Below are 18,888 nucleotides of genomic sequence, written 5' to 3'. Positions count from 1 at the left end.
TGTGACCAGATCCATCAGAGGAATCATGATCTATGGCAGCTGTAGTCTTCTGAGATGTTATTTCTTAAATAGTATGACTTGCAAGTCAAAATTACTTCTTGATCCATGGACTGCAGAGTGGATGTTGTGTTAGCAGGTATGAAAACCACATTAATCTTTGTTTCCATCAGCGCTCTTGGTACACTGTCAATGAGCTGTAATATTTTGAAAGGAATCTTTTTTTTTTTTTTTTTCTGAGCAGGTCTCAACAGTGGGCTTAAAATATTTGGGAAACCATGCTGTAAAGAGATGTGCTGTCACGTAGGCTTTGCTCTTCCATTTATAGAGCACAGGCAGAGTAGATTTAGCATAATTTTTAAGGGCCCTAGGATTTTTGGAATGGTTGGTGAGCGTTGGCATCGCCTTAAGTCACTAACTGCATTTACCCATAACAAGAGTCAGCCTGTCCTTTGAGGCTTTTATAAGTCTGGCCACACCAGTTATACCATCTTTCACTTTGGTTTCTTATCTAGATGGTATTATCTATATAGAATAGGCAAGTGGGTTATTGTGAGTGACAGAAACCTAACTTGGACTAGTTTGAGCAAGGAGGTACTTTTCAGGGAAATGATGTTTCACAAAACTGCCACGCTGCAGGCAGAATTAGAAAATAGGCCTTGGGAACTGCAGAAATAGGGCTTCAGGTCCACCAGAATTCTTTCCTCTTTTCATTCCCTCTTGGCCCTGTAAGATTGGCTTTATTCTTCTCTCTCACTATAGCCAGTTTTCTTCTGGAAGAGAAAACATGGATAGCGACAGCTCTTGAGCCTTTTAGTTTATGGCTTCAGCTGCTTCAGAAGAGATCAACCAAACTCTATTGGTCCTAACTCCAAACATCCAGGGAAGGAACTTCCTGCCCCTGATCCTGTTAACTGTGGCCAGTAATGCCATGTAAGAGCACTGAAATTTTTGGAAAGACCTTAGGGATGAAGTATTGTTGTCAGAGGAAGAGGAGGGACTGGTAGTAAAAACAATAGGTGTACATTCTTTGTGGGCAGTGCTGGATTATATAGCTAATCGTGGGACTTGGATACTGGAGTGCATTAGTGCATCTTGCAACAAGGCCACTTTTGAAGGTGTGGCTTCCACGTGGATAATTAGCTGGATCCTGGTCTTCAGCTGTGTCCTGCTGTATCCCTGACTAGCCATCTCACAACTGCTTGTTCCTGGTCCTGGGGGGTACCTGTGGAGAGAAAGTGTGTGGGTGGTAGATCAACAGAAATCCCTCACCACTACTAGAAAAACAACTCAAAGAACATGTATTTATGTAGATGATTTCTTATAATGTGGGATTTCCCTCTCCAGCAATTTTCCTTTGCCAACTCTCTGAAGCACAGTTTTGGTAACATTCATATGATGCTGCAATCATAGGATACCATAAAGCTCTGCAGAGAGGCAACTCTGGTTGTCCTAGAGAATGCATTTGTCAAATATATGTGCCTTTGGGATATATTACTAGCTATTAGCCATTATCTTTCGTAGCTTTTGAAAGCACTCCAAATTTGGAATCTAAATTTCTGGGTTTGAGTCTCAGCTTGATCGCATATTATCTCAGTGACCTGGGGCTAGCTAGTTTCTCTCTCTGAACCTTAATTCTCAAACTTATAAAATTGGGATAATGGTACTTGTGTGGAACAGAGCTATGTAAACTGTGAAACAACAATAAGAAATGTTTCTTTTTCTTTTTTCATCACCTGGGCCTGAATGACAGAGTTTTTCTCCATCTCTTGGCATTTCTGCTAGCTATGTCTGAGTGAATAATCAGGGACTTTCTCAGAAAAGAGAAGGAAATCCAGGACCATTGATAGGAACTTGACCTTTGTTTCTATCATACTGAGGTTAAGCAAACAGAACTCTTTATTTCTATATTCTTCATCTGGCATCCTTTGGGGAACCTGTTCCTGAGGGTAAGGTGAGATGAAGGCTTCCTTTGGAGACATGTTTGGGCCAAGCTTCATGCTCTGAGGAGGTGTTTCAGGAAGAAAGCAGAAAGAGGAGCTATGTGTATTTTCTCCTAGTGTGAATAGGGACTAATGTGAAACATATGCCATTGCCTTTAATCAGGCTATTAAGCATTTCTCAGTTTTGAAGGAACCTCTATCTGAGCAGTTCACCTATAGCAGTGGTTCTCAACTAGGGGTGATTTTTGCTTCCCAGAGGACATTTGACAATGTTTGGAGACGTTGTTGGTTGTCATTGCTGGGTGAGGTGGGAGGGGGTTGGCAGGAGGTGTTGCCACAGGTATCTAGTGGTTAGAGGCCAGAGATGCTGCTAAATATAATACTACCATGCATAAGGCAGCTCCCCACCTCCAGTTGTCTGTCCCCAAACATCAATACAACCTCTTCTTCTTAGTGTGGTGGTTTTGATTGTTGAGCTTTCTTTTGGTGGGGAAGGAGAAAGAGGATTTTTAGGTCATGATTTTTATTCTCATCAAAAGGCATATATCAAGACCACTTCATACCCACTAGGATTTTTCTGAAATTTAATTAGGAATGTCATTTTAAATTCCAGAAGGTGTTGCCTTACTTTTGTTAAATACAGTACTCTTTATTCCTTCCTAGAAATGGCACAGATCTCTCTTGGATAGGGCAAGGTGACTCTACTCCCCTTCTCATCCTCTTAAGAAATATCGGGGCTTCTTATCTGTTATACATTGTCTGTGGTCTTAGAAGGAAGTCCGTGCTCCAGTTTGGCCATAAATTAACTCAGAGCCATATGTATTGAGCAATATACACCACCAAGCTATAAAACAAATGAACAAATGGAAAACAACAAAAGAAACTCCAAACCAACCAACCAAAAACACATCAGAAACAGGTCACTGTTCTATGACAGTTTTGAAGTGTGTGTGAAAGAGGAGAGAGAGAGAGCTTTAAGACTGTCCATTCTGGAGGGCAGCAAGATGTTGTTGCTTCAGGTAGCGTAAGGGGGAACAGATTCTCTTCTAGAATGCTGTGTTTGTGGTTCTTGGAAAAGCACAGCAAAACCTTTCAAGGCAAACTGTTTCATCATTCTGGGATAACACCAAGAAGCTGCATGGTGCTATTAAAGCAGCCGTTCATGTTGGTCTGCCTTGTCTTCTGTAGAGGTGGGTTTTTTAGACTGTGGATCAGCTCCTTTGGAGGGTCATGAAATGAATTTAGTTGATTAAAACCTTAAGTAAGGAAGAATTGAAGGGAAAACATGAGTACATCACACAAATAAAGAGTACTGTTTTATGAAACATTATGTAATTTTATGTATGTATATATATACATCTGGCTCGTGATGTAAAATATATTGCTTAATGTAGGCTATGATCAAAAAGGCTTGAAAATCACCACTTTATATGCTTTTACCTTTGTTCTAGAACATAGGTCAATTGAAGCCCAAAGTGTATTTTCTGTTCTAACTCAGGGGCCTGAGTTTCATTACCTGCTTACCTGCTCATTCCTAAACCAGTCACTACCCAGGACAGTGGATGATTTGCTTACACAAATCTACATTCACCCGCAGGGGAGTCTGGAGAGCTGCCTGGCCTCCCCAGCATGCATGTTGTCAGGGAAGGCTGCTGCAGAGAAGGCAGCCAGCACAGCCACCCCAGGAATGGCCTGTGGGGATAGAGAAGGTGGCATTAGTTTAGGTACAGAGACCAAGGTAAACACCCAGTTATGGCAACTGGGGCTGGGGCTTGGGGAGAAGGTAAAAGACCAATAGTTAATCATGAAAGTTCTTTTGAGCTCAGAGTAGCAGTGTGGTTAACCTGGTGTTCCATTACCAAATTTAAGCCTGGAGTTCTTTGAATACTGCCGGGCTTGGTCCAAAACCTTAACACTGCCTATAAAGTTTTCCTTCTGTGACATTTCCCAGTCTCTCCAGACTCTGTTCATTCATTCATTCATTCATTTTTGAGACAGAGTCTTTCTCTGCTGCCCAGACTGGAGTGCAGTGGCATGATCGTGATTCACTGCAGGCTCTGTCTCCTGGGGTCAAGTGATTCTCCCACCTCAGCCTCCCAAGTAGCAGGGACTACAGACACATGCCACCATGCCCAGCTTATTTTTATTTATTTTTGTAGAGATTTGTAGAGATAGGTTCTTGTCATGTTGTCCACGCTGGCCTTGAAGTCCTGGGCCCAAGCAATTCCTCCAACTTGGCCTCCATTAAGTGCTGGGATTACAGGTGTGAGCCACTGTGCCTGGCCTTCTTCGGACTCCTTACTGTCTATTCTCCCCTGATTCATTAGATTTCAGCCACACCAGCCTTGTTTCAGTTTTTCAGATATGGTGGTTTCTTTTGTGCCTCAAGACCTTCTGTGCAGGCCTTTTTCTGCATCTGGGATGCTCTTCCCACATTGTTTCCTCTGACCTACTCCAGCTTCACTTTTTAGCTCATCTGCCACTTCCACAGTGAAGCTTCCTTCCCTGACCTTTCTACTTATCATAATTGAGACCTATTTAGTGTATGTCTCTTTCATTAAGTATCGTGAGGACAGCCATGATCACCATCTTGTTCTCTACTGTAATGCCAGGGCCTGTTGCATGGCATATGGTCAGAAGTATCTCGATTGTAGAGTGAGTCCTGGGCTCTGGGATGGAGCTAAGTCTGATGGCATCAAGGGGCCCTGGCAAAATAGGTGGGGAGGAAGAGGCAGCTTGCAGCCATCTGGGCTGGGCTTGACATCTTTTACACCTTTCCCAGCCTTGTCCTCTTCCCTAAGATATATTTTGGTCAAGTTGATTTTCTTTGGCTTATCTCTATGTGAACAGTTTAATACACAGGGACTTTTTAAAAAATAAAATGAAGTAAAGTCTCCAGAAATTGATTCCCAAATCAAATCACACTTCAGTAATTTAAAAGAAATGGAGAGCAAAACATCATGTGTAATTCAGTAGATTTTTGATAGATCATAATTACTTACACAGGTGGCTACACCCCCTTCAATTTGGATATCCAATTATTAGGTGTTGTGGGCCCAGTCACAGCTCCGTGGATGCGTCTGTGGATAAGTCCAACTAATCTGCAATTGGAAATGTATTAACACCCACTTCTCCTTGAGTAAAGGGCATTTCTAGAGCATTACTGTTGCATATTGTTCCAGAAGGAGCCATAGTGTGTGGAAATGGGAAAGATGGTTTCTGCCATCAAGGAGCTGGTTTTGAACTGAGTTACGAGGATTTAGCTCATTAATGATCAGACCCATGTTCTAAGATATAAGAACTGTATGTAATTGGGAGTTAAACATAGAGCAGCTCTCTGGATGTTGAGAGGAAGGGAGACTGGTGTGAGCTACAGAAGCATAGCACCATCAGGGCAGGTGTTGGCTCACAGAGTTAGAGCCAGGAGGGGTCTGAGAGGTCTGTTTATCTGATCATTTCATTTTATAGATAAGAAAACTGATATATTATTTCTCTTCTTCCTGTGTAACACCTAATTATTTTCTATGAGCCAAACTGTAGTAGACTTTTTTTTAAAAGTTCTTCCTCATTCAGCTTCCCCAATGGTGCCAATTTTCCCTTTTGGGAGGATCTTATTGTGTGTGTTCCTGGGGCAGGGCGGAGTCTTGCTCACCTTGGAAGTGGTAGGGGATTTGGGTGCAGGGGGACTTAACCTTGACCACATGCTTCTTCTGACTTTACTCTTAAGCTGATGATGCTACAACAGCAACATAGTTGATGTTTATATTCATACCAATAGCCACGGTGGCCTAAGAATCAGATTTCCCAGAATCTCTGACCTTTGCCAAGTGTATTAGTTTCCTATAGCTGCTGTAACAAATGACCACAAATTTGGTGGCTTAAAGCAACACACATGTGTTTTCTTACAGTTCTGGACGTCAGAAGTCTAAAATCACTTTCACTAGGCTAAAATCCAGGGTCGTGCTTCCCATCTCTCCTCCCCGGAGGCTTTAGTTCGTTTCTTTGCCTCTCCCAGCTTCTAGAGCTGCGTTCTTGTGTTCTTTGGCCCTTGGGCCCTTCCTCCATCTTCAGAGCCAGATGCAGAATAACTTGCTTCTGTCCTTACATTGCCTTCTCTCTCTCTAGTCAATCTTCTGCCTTTTTCTTATAAGGGCACCTGTGATTGTGCCTCGAGTCCACCTGGATAATCCAGCCTATTCTTTCCACCACCAGATCCTTAATCCCGTCTGCAAAGTCCCTTTTGCCATAACAGGTAACATTCACAGATTTCTCAATTAGGACCTGGATATCCCTGCCCCAACAATGTTTCTGCTTTCCTCTTTTCCCAGCCTGGTCTTCCAATATCCCCTCAATTCTGTGAGTTCCTGGTATCTTCTCAGTATACCTTTTTGGAGGGAGGGAGCTGATGGGTCTGCAGTTTAAGACAGTTGAAATCCGTTTCTGTTATTTATGACCAGGAACCTCCATGGTAAATCAGTGCTATGTGCAGAACTTTACAAGCATTATTTTTTTTAATCCTTGTTTTAACTTTCTTAGGAAGGCACTATCCCCTTTTTCCAGGTAAGAAAACTGTAGCTCAGAGTGGCAATTGCAAACAGCCTGACAGCTAGTATAGGTGATGGAACTGGGATTTGAAACTAGCCAGTGTGACCGGAGATCGTGTGCCTTACCCCTTTCTCAGAATCCTCGTTCAACTAGCTTTTGGTCTTAGACCTTCTCCAAGGACAAAGTAGAATGTCATTTGTTCCCTGAGGTCTGAATTAAATTATTTAAGCAGGGGAGAGAAGGCAAAGGAGAAGCATTCCAGGTAGGAGGGAGGCTGGAGACTAAGAAGTGAATCCAAGAGATTTAAAGGAAGGGACATGACAGGTAAAGTGGAATGACAGATAAAGGAACCAACCACATATGGAATGCTTTTGAATGGACACAGCAACTCATTTATGTCAACTACCCATGGGAATGATATTCTGACTCAACTTTGTGTTGGAAATTCAGCTTGTATTAGGTCCCTTGCTGCCTCCTCATGGCCTCCTCATCACATGGGCTGGTTAAACATCTAACATCCTTTGCTAGTGTTAGCCTTTTCTCACAGATGCTGATGAACAGCCTGCCTTTCAAAAACTTAACAAGGTTCTCTGTTGGTATCGATATGGGTAATTTCTGGAGCTTGGGAGACATCCTGGACCTAGTGGTCAAAGACCTCTGGCTTGTGTCTCCCTTCAGAAGAGAAATTGGAAATTTTTTTCTAGGGCTGGGGCAATAACTAAGAAGGGAGCTGTTTATCTGGTCTTTTCTGGTTACTACTTAAGTGTAACTGATAGATTTAGCAAATGAAAATATAAGGCATCCAGTTAAATTTTAATTTTAGATTTCAGATAAACAATGAATATTCCATGCATTGTACAAATATTGCACTAAAAATTATTTATCTGAAATTCAAACTTAACTGGGTGTCCTGCATTGTAGCTGGCAACCCTGAACCTATGACCATGTTTCAGGGTATTTTCAGGCATGGACTTGTACAGTGAATGTGCCTGTGAAAAGAGATTATAGACCTGGATTGACAAGGAGGCTAGGAAAGAACCCCAAGTTCAAAGGGAATGCAAGGTTGGAGAATTCTTTGGGTGACTAACTTGGGGAGAGATGATTTGGTTCTCATTGCCCAGAGCATTGCCTCTGTCTTCTGTTCTGCTGTGCCACTGCACCACGGCCACAATGAGAAAGACTTGTGCTGCATCATCAGGATTGTATCAATCTCCATTCTCTTCCTATTTGCTGGCACCTAAAAATAAAAACATTCAAGGTGGGGCTGAGCCATGATCTCTAACAGGAAATAGTTATTGAACTTGACTGTGTGCAGAACATGATACCTGTGCTGGTGGTGGTCAGAGGGCTGAGTGTACTCTCCAACTATCCTCTGTTGTGGGGGCAAAGTGGGCATTAAGCACCCCTCTGTATACCGAGCTTTCCACCAGGCTGTGTGCCTATAGTGACAAAAGAAATGGAAAACACGCTTGTGCTCTTGAGGGGCACAGATATATGCCTCTTGGGACAGCAGAGAGCTTAGGCTTTTATTAACTCAAAATTGGAGTTATTCTCAGTGGTTCCACTCTGATTTTGTGGTGTGTGTATCTCTCCATGTGTGTATATAGAAATATTGCAGCAATCTTCACCTGCCATTAAGCTACTTTTGTACGTAGTAATTAGGAGAGGTGCATGGAGTCTGGTCCTGAGAGTGAGACATGGCAAGTGATCTGTGGCGCTTGGTAATTTGTGGCCTTAGAATGAAGGGAAGAATGCTCACTTGCCCATTTGGGGACCAAAACTAAAAAACTTTGGTATTTTTTAGCAAGTCACTGGACTAAGGAACAGTGGGCCTGCCCAGCACTGGGCAAACATTACACAGCATAATGTCAGGGTGGGGAAAGGACTGGCTTTGACATCAGAAGAGAACTGACTTTAACTCCTGATCTTGCCATTTATTAGCAATTTAATTTTTTCTGAGCTTTGGCTTTCTCTTTTATGAGATGGAGACAATAGCAATATGAGGCAAATTTTGAAGATTTAATGACATACCATTTGAAAATGCTAACTGACAGCAAGCACCTTGTATTTGTCACTGTGGTGTTTCCCATTCTCATAGCACTTTGTAACCAACTCTGTTATAATGCTTCATGGTGTGTTACAATTATTTCTTTTATATGTCTGTCTACTTCCACTAGACTGAGAATCAAGGGCCATTTTCTACTCTTTACTTTTCCAGTAGCCTCCTGATTAAGCCCTGGTACTTACAAGCCCCATAGTTTTGCTGAGCTGTGTGTACTTCAATACTTAAGCTTTGCTAGGAGGCAAGTCTTTAACTTCTGAGTCTCCATTCTTTCCTCTTTCTCTCTAGCTCTTTTACTGAGAACTGGGAAGATCCCACAGGACAGGATCTGTCCAGTCCTCAGTAAGAGTCTTTCAAGAATATTACCATCTCAACACCAGTCAGAATGGTGATTATTAAAAAGTCAAGAAAAAACAGATGGTAGAGAAATAGGAATGCTTTTACACTGTTGGTGGGAATGTAAATTAGTTCAACCACTGTGGAAAACAATGTGGTGATTCCTCAAGGACCTAGAACCAGAAATACCATTTGACCCAGCAATCCCATTACTGGGCATATACCCAAAGGAATATAAATCATTCTATTATCAAGATACATACACATGTATGTTCATTGCAGCACTATTCGCAAAAGCAAAGATGTGGAATCAACCCAAATGCCCATCAATGATAGACTGGATAAAGAAGATGTGGTACATATACACCATGGAATGCTATGCAACCATAAAAAGTAATGAGATCATGTCCTTTGCAGGGACATGGATGGAACTGGAAGCCATTATCCTCAGCAAACTAACACAGAAACAGAAAACCAAACACTGCACGTTCTCACTCATAAGTGGGAGCTGAACGATGAGAACACATGGACACAGGGAAGGGAACAACACACACTGGGGCCTCTCAGGGGTAAGGGTGGGGAGAGGGGAAGGGAGAGCATCAGGAGAAATAACTAATGCATGCTGGGCTTAATACCTAGGTCACGGGTTGATAGGTGCAGCAAACCACCATGGCACACATTTACCTATGTAACAAACCTGCACATTCTGCACATGTACCTCAGAATTTAAAATTTTTGAAAAAAATTATTAGAAGATCCTCATTAGACTCTAAATGCTTGAGGATAGATTCCCAGTATTCTCCTGTGTACTCAAACACATGTATGTTTGAATAGTATCCCAGCTTGCTACCCTATTCTTTTCAGTAAGTTCTAGGATTTCCTTGATGTTCTCTCTTTTTGACCTCTGCTTCAACAAATTTATTAATTTCATCAGTACAATTCAAGTTCAATTCATCAAGCCTTTATTGAGTTCCTCTTACTTGCCAGTCACTGGGCTAGGTTTTGGGGGTAGAGATGAGTAAAATGGTTCCTCCATTAGAGGTGTTTCAGATTTAGTGGGAGAGACAGATGAGAAAACAGAATTTCTCTAGGATGTGGTTAGGGCAGTGATGGAGGTGGACACATTATGGGAGCACAGAATAAGGCGATTTTCCTTAGTTGTCTTTTTCCTCTAAGAATCTCATTGTTGGCCGGGTGTGGTGGCTCACACCTGTAATCCCAGCACTTTGGGAGGCCGAGGTGGGCGGATCATGAGGTCAGGAGTTCGAGACCAGCCTGGACAGCATGGTGAAACCCCGTCTCTACTAAAAATACAAAAATCAGCCAGGTGTGGTGGCATATGCCTGTAATCCCAGCTACTCGGGAGGCTGAGGCAAGAGAATCGCTTGAACTCGGGAAGCAGAGGTTGCAGTGAGCTGAGATCGTGCCATTGCACTCCAGCCTGGACGAGAGAGCAAGACTCTGTCTCAAAAAAAAAAAAAAAAAAAAAAAAAAGAATCCCATCGTCCCTGCTTTCTAACAGGTGAACGGGGAGCCGGCTGTCATTCCTGCCTCAAGGAGTATTGGTATTGGAACAGTGGGAGTTAGGAAGCAGCCAGTGGCCAATGTGCATCAATTAAAGACCGAGTTGGTAGCCCTCCTGCACTGGAGGACAGAAAAGAATACTTTGAGGGCCAGGACAGCACGAGGCCACAGGCTGCATGGCCCTGGCTGCAGTGTGGTTGGGAGAATTTGGGGAGCAGGTAGTTTCAGCTAAAGACTTACTTGGTGACATGCGCATACCTCATGGCTGGCTCTGTGAGACCCCTGCAACAAATGCCATCTTTTTCTTTCCTTCTTTCAAGTTAGCTTTGCTTTTGTTCTCTTCCCTATTTCTCTGACATTTGCTTCTCCCCCCAGTTCTTATTTATTTCCTTTCTTGTTTATATCCCTGCGTTTTCTTTTACTGCTCACTCTTCTATCATCTTATTTTTCTTTCCCTCTACCATTTTTCCCCTCTACATTTGAGCCTTCTTTGCCTTTTAATTTTATCTTTCTGCCCCTGTCATCATGTTCTGAAACATAACTGTTAAACTCAGGGTTGGAGAGGAAATTTTCATTTCCAACAGGGCTGTTTATGATATGAAAAGAGTGTCTCATGTGTATCTGAGTATCCTAGGAAACAGATGTCTAATTTCTAACTCATATTCTGCATACTGTGTTTGAAAGACATCATCGTGAAAGGAGAGTCTTCCACCTGGGCAGCACAGGAGACTGTGCTGTGCACCTTACCTTTATTACAAGAACCAGCCAAACAATGATTCCTTGTTTTTTGTGGTTCTCTATTTCCACACCTATCCTTGAAGTTTCTCTTTATCTCTCTCTTTCTCTTTTTCTATTTCTGTCATATTTTTCAGTTCTATTTTCCATATTGCTTCTTGTTCTTTTTTCTCTTTAGTCCTTCCCTACTTATTAGAAATTATATGACCCCCTCCTTAATGTCTTCCCTTGGCCTTGGAAGATATAGTCAAAAGGAGTGTGGAAGACTCCACTCCCCGAAGTCCCCCCGTTTCTGATGATGGCATAGAAGTGTGACTCAGGAGAGATGGGGAAGATTCAGAAACCTTGTCTGGCTCTTGAGATTCTTTATGAGTAGGATTTCTTTCTGCTTCTTATTTTTAGGTAGTATGAACGTAGACTCAGAGAATCTTAAAGTTGACAGGAATCTCTATTGGTTGTTTAAATAACCTTCACCCCATGTAGGATCCCTCTTTACTTCCTAATGATGCTCTATAGGTAGCTCCCAGATACTTGGAGTTTTGGGAAGGGTGCCAGCACATGAAGCCGTCCACTTGGCTGTTGGCAGCACTAATTGTGTCAGTTACTGCTTGTGATTCTGTTGTCCTGGTCTGTATGATTTGTACCTAATGATTGTACGTCTGCTTCTGAGGGCCATAGGGCATGCACTTTCCATACAGTTCTTTTTCTGAGATTGAAGACATGTCAAATATTGAAGGAACTTCAGGTACCTTCTTTAATACTTGAACTGTTTCAGAGAGGTTCCATCAGAAATAAACAAAACAAGCCATTCTTGCCACCCTTTGACTATAGAGGAACCCAGTTTTCTGAATGCCTCATTTCCTGATGGTTCTGAGTAGCTGAGATTGTTCTGGAGGGATTATGAGGGAGAAACTTCCTTTCATTCTTCACAGAAAGAAGAATAAAATGAGCAAGTTTTAAATTAAGATTTTATTAATATTAGTAAGCTTTGCATTAGCCACAATGTCTGTGTGTACATTATAGTTTATAGAACACTCTTAATATTAAATACCATGTCATTTTATTTTTATAACTAGACCACGATACCCCCTCATTTTAGAGATGACAGAAATGGGGTTCATAGAGGTTGAGAGACTTGTGTTGAGTCACCCCATTCTCAACAGAATGAGTCAGACTTAAACTCAGTTCTTCTGCTCTTAATCTTCTGCTATGTCTTTCATAAATACATATATATCCTTGTCTCTCCAAAGTCCCTGCAATGTCATGAGATTATAGGAAATAAGTTGTCTCCTTGGTGTACACAGTCTAATAGAATTATGGATTTGTATGTGTGTGTATTTCTGGATTTGGCTGTGGAACATGGAAAAATAGAAAGGAAGAAATCCAATTAGGGTCAAAGAGTGGTTTCGTGCAATTATAAAAATACTGATACTATGTGAAGACCATTGAAATTCTTCTGCAGTTGCAAGCATCAGTGTAATTGATTTGTTTGGGTAAAAATTCTAAGTGTCAAGGTAGAGATGAGTGAGTTACTCTTTTACTGCAGTTAATCCAGAGAAATTTCCTGAAGGAGATAGACAGGGAAACCTAAGAAAATTTTGAAATAAAAAAATACAAGGACCTGGTGGGTTGGAAAGGGGGGAAGGAGTTGAAACAGGGCAGAGAGGAGAAAGGGGACAAGGTTGGGGGACAGGAATGGGACAGATGTTGTGGACCTTGTGTTTTGCTCGGGATTTGGAACTAGGGTTCTGGTATGATGATAAGTTTTCCTTCTTTGCAAAGTAAAACCCAGATGGCTAAATTTAATTCCACTTGGAGCCACTGGTGATTCACCCAAGCTCAGGTGCACCCACATACAGCTGGCGTCAGCACTGTGTGCTTTCCAGGCTGAGCTTGCCTCAGCCCCGCTTCCTGCATGGAACAAGAGGGGAAAACCAGACTGGTAACCTTGACCCTTCTGTGTCTCTGTCTGCAGCATCCTGGCCACTGCGGGAACCCACTTCAATACTCATGTGGACCTGAGGACCCTCCGGGCTGTGCGTGTCCTGCGGCCCTTGAAGCTCGTGTCAGGGATACCTAGTGAGCATTCTTTCTGCCATTCTTTCTGCTCTGCTAAGAACTTTTCTTGATGTGTCCTCAGCAGGATCCAGGTCTAAGGGAATTTGGGATAAACAAACAATATTCCTCCTGGGAGGAAGCCTCAGTGGTAATAAATAGTGAAGATGGAGCAATCTGGGGTAACATTTTACTTTACATTTAACTTTTTGCAAATATAAAAGATAATAGAAAATCTTTACAGAAAATGTGGAAAGTAAAGAAAACAACAAAAAAGAAAAGTGCTCTTTATCTTATCACTCAGAAATCACTTTTGTTAAAATTTCAGTATTTTTCATTTTTCCCCTGTGCATTTTAATATAATTGAAATCATTATGTATATTGTAGTTGTACGTTCTGAAATAAGTATTTTATTTTCCTAACCTTAAAAATTCTTGGCTGGGTGCAGTGGCTCATGCCTGTAATCCCAGCACTTGGGAGGCTGAGGCGGGCGGATTGCTTGAGTTCAGGAAGAGTTCGAGACCAGTCTGGGCAACCTGGTGAAACCCTGTCTCCACAAAAAATAAAAAATCAGCTGAGCATGGTGGTTCACACCTGTAACCCCAACACTTTGGGAGGCTGAGGCAGGCGGATTGCTTGAGTTCAGGAGGAGTTTGAGACCAGCCTGGGCAACATGGTGAAACTCCATCTCCACAAAAAATACAAAAAAGTAAAAAAATTGTAGCTGAGCGTGGCGGCTCACTCCTGTAGTCAGGAAGCTGAGGTGGGAGGATCACTTGGGGCCTGGGAGGCCAAGGCTGCAGTGAGCCAAGATCACGCCACTGCACTCCAGCCTTGGCGACAGACCGACACTCTGTCTCAAAACAAAAAAATTCTTATATGTGTTATGATTTATTTAGCCATTTTTATGTTTTATGTTGCTGGATGGCATAAAAAATAAAAATAGGCTATTTCCAGTTTTTCTCCAACTATAAATGTGCTGCAACAAACACCTTTTTACTTAAATCTTTATTCAAATCTCTGACTGTTTTCTTGGCTAGAATCCTAGAAGTGCAATGTGTGGGTCAAAGGATATAGTATTTTCTCAATAGTGCTTGTACTAATTGTGTTTCCTCAACAGGGACTGAGAATTGGGTCTGAGATAGAGTGAATGGGAAGATGAACTTTGTCCCAGCTCTTGAAGGATTTACAGCCTAGCAGAGCTGGGCCTAATTTCCTTTGGGAAAGGAGCACATTCTAATAAATTAATCTATCAGAGGCAGAAGGCAGCATGGATGAAACCAATGAGGGAATGAAACTAATCCTGCCCTATCAGATGGTGCTGAGGGACTGCTGCATTGGTCATTCTCTGTCCTTCCTTCTAGGCCTGCAGATTGTGTTGAAGTCCATCATGAAGGCCATGGTACCTCTTCTGCAGATTGGCCTTCTGCTCTTCTTTGCCATCCTGATGTTTGCTATCATTGGCTTGGAGTTCTACAGTGGGAAGTTACATCGAGCATGCTTCATGAACAATTCAGGTAGGGGCGTTCTTTTCTGTCTTCTCCTTTTCCCTTGTCCCCTCTGTTAACTGGGGTAATTTCAGGGCACTTGGAGGCTCATTGGAAAAGTATGTCCTATTCCGACCCTGGAATTAGAATCAGAAGCTTCTAGTCAGCAGCCTTTTGAGGCACAGTTAACTGAGACTAGAGATCCTCACTTGACATTAATTTTGCAAAGCAAATACGTAGTTGGAAGATTTCAAATAGATGGTCTTGGCTCCCCTATCCCATGGTCAAGGGCCATGAGAGTGAACTTGAAAAGCCATCTGTCTGAGCCAGGCATAGTGGCACCCACCTGTAGTTCCAGCTACTCCCTGGAGGCTTGGGCAAGAGGATTGTTGAAGCCCAGGAGTTTGAGGCCAGCCTGGACAACTAGTGTCTCTCTGTCCCTATCTCTCTGTCTACAAAAAAAAAGCGCCACCTCTCTGAATATCTGAATCAATACCCCTTGACTCTTTGTAAAGCAGCCTCTGACTGAATAAAGAAGTACTTTTTGTATAGTGCCCTCTCTGGCCCACAGGCTGGTGAGATCTAGGAGTCCAGAGTCAGAGTTGGGTCCCTCCGGATCTGTGGAGACATTTTCCCTTCATGATCCTTCTCACCATCTTCTCGCTCTCTGTTTTGACCCACACGTGGTGTGGAAGAACTGAAGGAGCTCTGAGCTTGGTTTGCAAGTGTGCTTGGGAGATTGTTAGGGTACACAACCCCAAATTCTCATATCTTTGTATTTCATTTGTTCTTTTCAAGTTGAGTTGAGTATCCTACGAGGAAAGGAGATGGGCAGGCTGAAGAATTCCAAATAGGTACCATGCTTTTTATGAAAAGAACCTTAAAAGAACATCTTCCACCTTGGATTTCTATTTTTTATTTTTATCTGCTATTCAAAACCAGGAATCCATGCTGGAAAAACAAGGAGTTAAACCCCCCTAAAAGGACCATAGTTTATAACTGTCCCCAAGAAACCCAGGAAGAACTCAGGGCTCATCCTGGAGTCTGAAGCCAGAAAACTTCACTTTGCCTTTTCCTCAAAGTGTGCCATGTGATTCAGTCCTCTTAATTCCTGTGGTACTTCAGGTGAGGGTAGAGGATGAAGCTTGCAGAGAGCAGGGGACCATGTGGAGGACAGGCTCCATTTTCAGGAGACTGGGAAACATTGGATTGAACACATGATATGTGAGCTGGGAGATGCAGAGAGGCCAGGGAGGAGAAGGAGCCTGAGACAACAAAGGGCAGGCCTCTTTCCATGGGGAATGGAATTGCTTGCCTGTGGCTCCTGGGGTCATTTCCAGCTCATGTGAAACACCATGTGATTTATCTCCTACCCTCCAAATGTGTCTGCAGGTATTCTAGAAGGATTTGACCCTCCTCACCCATGTGGTGTGCAGGGCTGCCCAGCTGGTTATGAATGCAAGGACTGGATCGGCCCCAATGATGGGATCACCCAGTTTGATAACATCCTTTTTGCTGTGCTGACTGTCTTCCAGTGCATCACCATGGAAGGGTGGACCACCGTGCTGTACAATGTGAGTAGAGCTGGTGGGGACTGGGAAGGACGAGGGAAGAACCCTGGACGGAGGCTTCTGTGGTTGTTTGGCCTGGCTAGTCCGGGGACAGGGAGGGCTATGGATATAGGTGTATTGGGGTGGGAGGTGAAGACACAACTGGGATAAGCCTTAGCAGTTCATAACCCTCTTTTGTCTGGCCTCTTGCTAAGTACAAGTACACAGCTTCTTAATACGATTAGGAAATTACATCCTATGTTGGATAGGTAAACAAATTAGTTAAGTCAGATCAACTTAATAGTTACAGAATATGTTGGTTGGATATGGTGGTGAGGTATAGTGAAGGGTACTAATGTATAATACTGGCTGCCCAGTAGAATTAGCTGGAAGCTTAAAAAATTTTATCACCCCCTCAGGATCTGGGAGAATTTACTAAAAAAGAACAAAAAGAAAAGAAAAAAAAATTATACCAACTGGGCTCCATCCCAAACCAATTAAGTAGGAATATTTAGGGGTGAAGGTCATTTTAGAAAAGTCATTGACTTTTCTAAAAAGCTTCCTATCTGATTCTTGTATGTAGCCACTGTCAAGAACTAAAGCATTACACACACATAAAAAGCATGCTTAATTGTGAGATTCACCGGGGATGCTTGTTGAAAATTCAGATTCATAGGCCCCTTCTCTGGAGATTCTAATTTTGTGTAGCTTTGTATAGCTAGTGAGCTGTGCTTTTTTCAAGTGCCCTGGTGATTCATATGATCAGACATGTTGAGAAGGTTCTGAGTTTGTCTAGCTGCCTGTCAGGGATGTTGGGGATTCCTGTATGGGGACAGAAGGTAGGGTGATCATGAAGTCTCTTCCACCTTCCAGAGTCTAATTTTAATAAGTTATCAAAGGCTTGGTGCAGACTCTATGCTCAAAAATGAGAGTGAGTTGAAGTATGTGGTTTGATGTACATGGATCCTTGGTGGGTAAAGCAGTTTGGGCAGGTGCTTTTGAAGGACTGTACCCTTACCTGCATTCAGCCAGCCCACCCCAAAACAGTAACTTTGGAATGATCATCCCTCTTATGTACGCTCCCACCGTCTGCCTTTACCTTAAGGTGCCCTCTGTTTCCTTCAGTTCTTCTCTAGATCTTTTTAGCCTGATTCTATCTGTATAAAACTTATTAGGTGGAACATAAGGTGGCTCATACAAAGCACCCTTTAGAAAGAGCTTTGGATACAATTTACACTGGAGGGAAAGGAAATGCTGTGTCTCAGAAGAAACTCGACTAGACTATAATGCCCAAAGAGCAAGGATTGTGTAAGGCCTGTACAAGGAAGTACTTAGTAGAGGTCCATTGCTAACCTGGATCCATTCCCATATAGGATGAGCAAGGCAGGACTGAAGCTTTGCAGAAAATAGTCACTGGCTATTATGCTAAAGCTCTAAAGGGCAGTGAAGAAGTCCCAAGGACCAGCTTACACCCAGCAAGCCCAGGGATGAAGTGTGACCCAGAAAGCCCTAGAGGACACTCTGCAGTTCTCACCAGCTGTGGGAGGCAGCAGGAAGGAGGGGAGGGAGGCAAGGTTGATGCGTGCAGTCACTCCTCATTTGAGATGTAAAGGTTGTCTTGAGGCCATGCCACTCAAATTAGCCAGGTGCCTCTAGGAATTGCAGTACTGACCCTGTAGTGGCTGGTGTCACATGTAAGGCTTTGAGAGTGATGCATTTCAATTATATGTGTAGACTCACCTAAGTGATGTGATAAATGCATTGAAAGCCTGAAAGGAGAAGTGCTGCATTTGAGGATACAGGCATGATTGTTGGTCCTCTTTAGCCAAGATTCAGATGGTACTGAGAGGAGAAGGAGCACAGCTGAAGAACCACTCATTATTTTTTCTTCATTAGTTTCTTTGTTCATTCCTTCATTCTTTCAGTGTTTATTAACTGAGCATCTATTACATGCCAAGCACTGTCCTAGGCACTAGGGAAATGGGGAGAAAAAAATGCCATGATTCCTGCTATCATAGTGCTCTCTTCAAATTCCTATCTCTCTCCAGTTACCTGTCAACCATAGGTTTAGAAGTTACACACAGGCAGAGATCTTGCTCCTCTCTCTAGTTTTGCTCACTAAGGAGGGAAGGAGGGAGGGGAGGAGATCAAGTTGCAGATACTCTGAAACCTTTTATTGCATGGGTGTCCAGGGCCCATAGACTCACATACTCTGACTTCCAGCCTGTCAGTCATTGAACTTGAGTTTACTGAAGGCCTCCTGCTATTCTGATGGCTGGATTTAGGGCTAAGGGGACTGTCACCCAAAGACTGTCTACCTGTTGGACTGTCTGCTACCTGTTTGGACTGTTCCTACACACACATACACACACACACACACACACTTATATACACTGGTTGCATACCACGAAGTTAACTATGAATGACTAGTCAGCTTAGTATTATAAATACATGTATACATATATGTGTGTGTGTTTCTGCATATAGAAAAATGACTCACTAAGCATCACCACAACCACCACCAATAAGATGCAAATATAAATATAACTGTGTATTGATTTTCCTTTCTACCACTCCTCATTCTGGGAAGGCCCAGTTCACCCAGCTGCTGAATTTGTTCATGAAGAGCACTAAGAGAGAGGGATCCCCTGTTT

At 42.7% G+C, this 18,888-nt stretch overlaps 1 protein-coding gene across 8 annotated transcripts in view; it reads left to right on the top strand.

Annotated features, from left to right (window-relative positions):
- Positions 1–18,888, top strand: part of CACNA1E (calcium voltage-gated channel subunit alpha1 E) — a 332,731-nt gene that overhangs the window by 82,439 nt on the left and 231,404 nt on the right. For all 8 annotated transcript variants that reach the window (XR_004031707.1, XM_030818794.1, XM_030818792.1 and 5 more), the window contains exons 4-6: positions 13,118–13,221; positions 14,562–14,714; positions 16,077–16,258. Coding sequence is in view for 7 of the 8 variants with exons in the window: in XM_030818794.1 (XP_030674654.1) it covers positions 13,118–13,221; positions 14,562–14,714; positions 16,077–16,258 (439 nt within the window). In the remaining variant the exon portion in view is untranslated. The remainder of the gene's footprint in view (positions 1–13,117; positions 13,222–14,561; positions 14,715–16,076; positions 16,259–18,888) is intronic.

Source organism: Nomascus leucogenys, chromosome 9 (assembly GCF_006542625.1).
Source record: "Nomascus leucogenys isolate Asia chromosome 9, Asia_NLE_v1, whole genome shotgun sequence".
NCBI classification, from domain to species: domain Eukaryota; kingdom Metazoa; phylum Chordata; class Mammalia; order Primates; family Hylobatidae; genus Nomascus; species Nomascus leucogenys.
The sequence above is the reverse complement of the archived record's forward strand: the minus strand, read 5'-3'. Positions and strand labels throughout refer to the sequence as shown.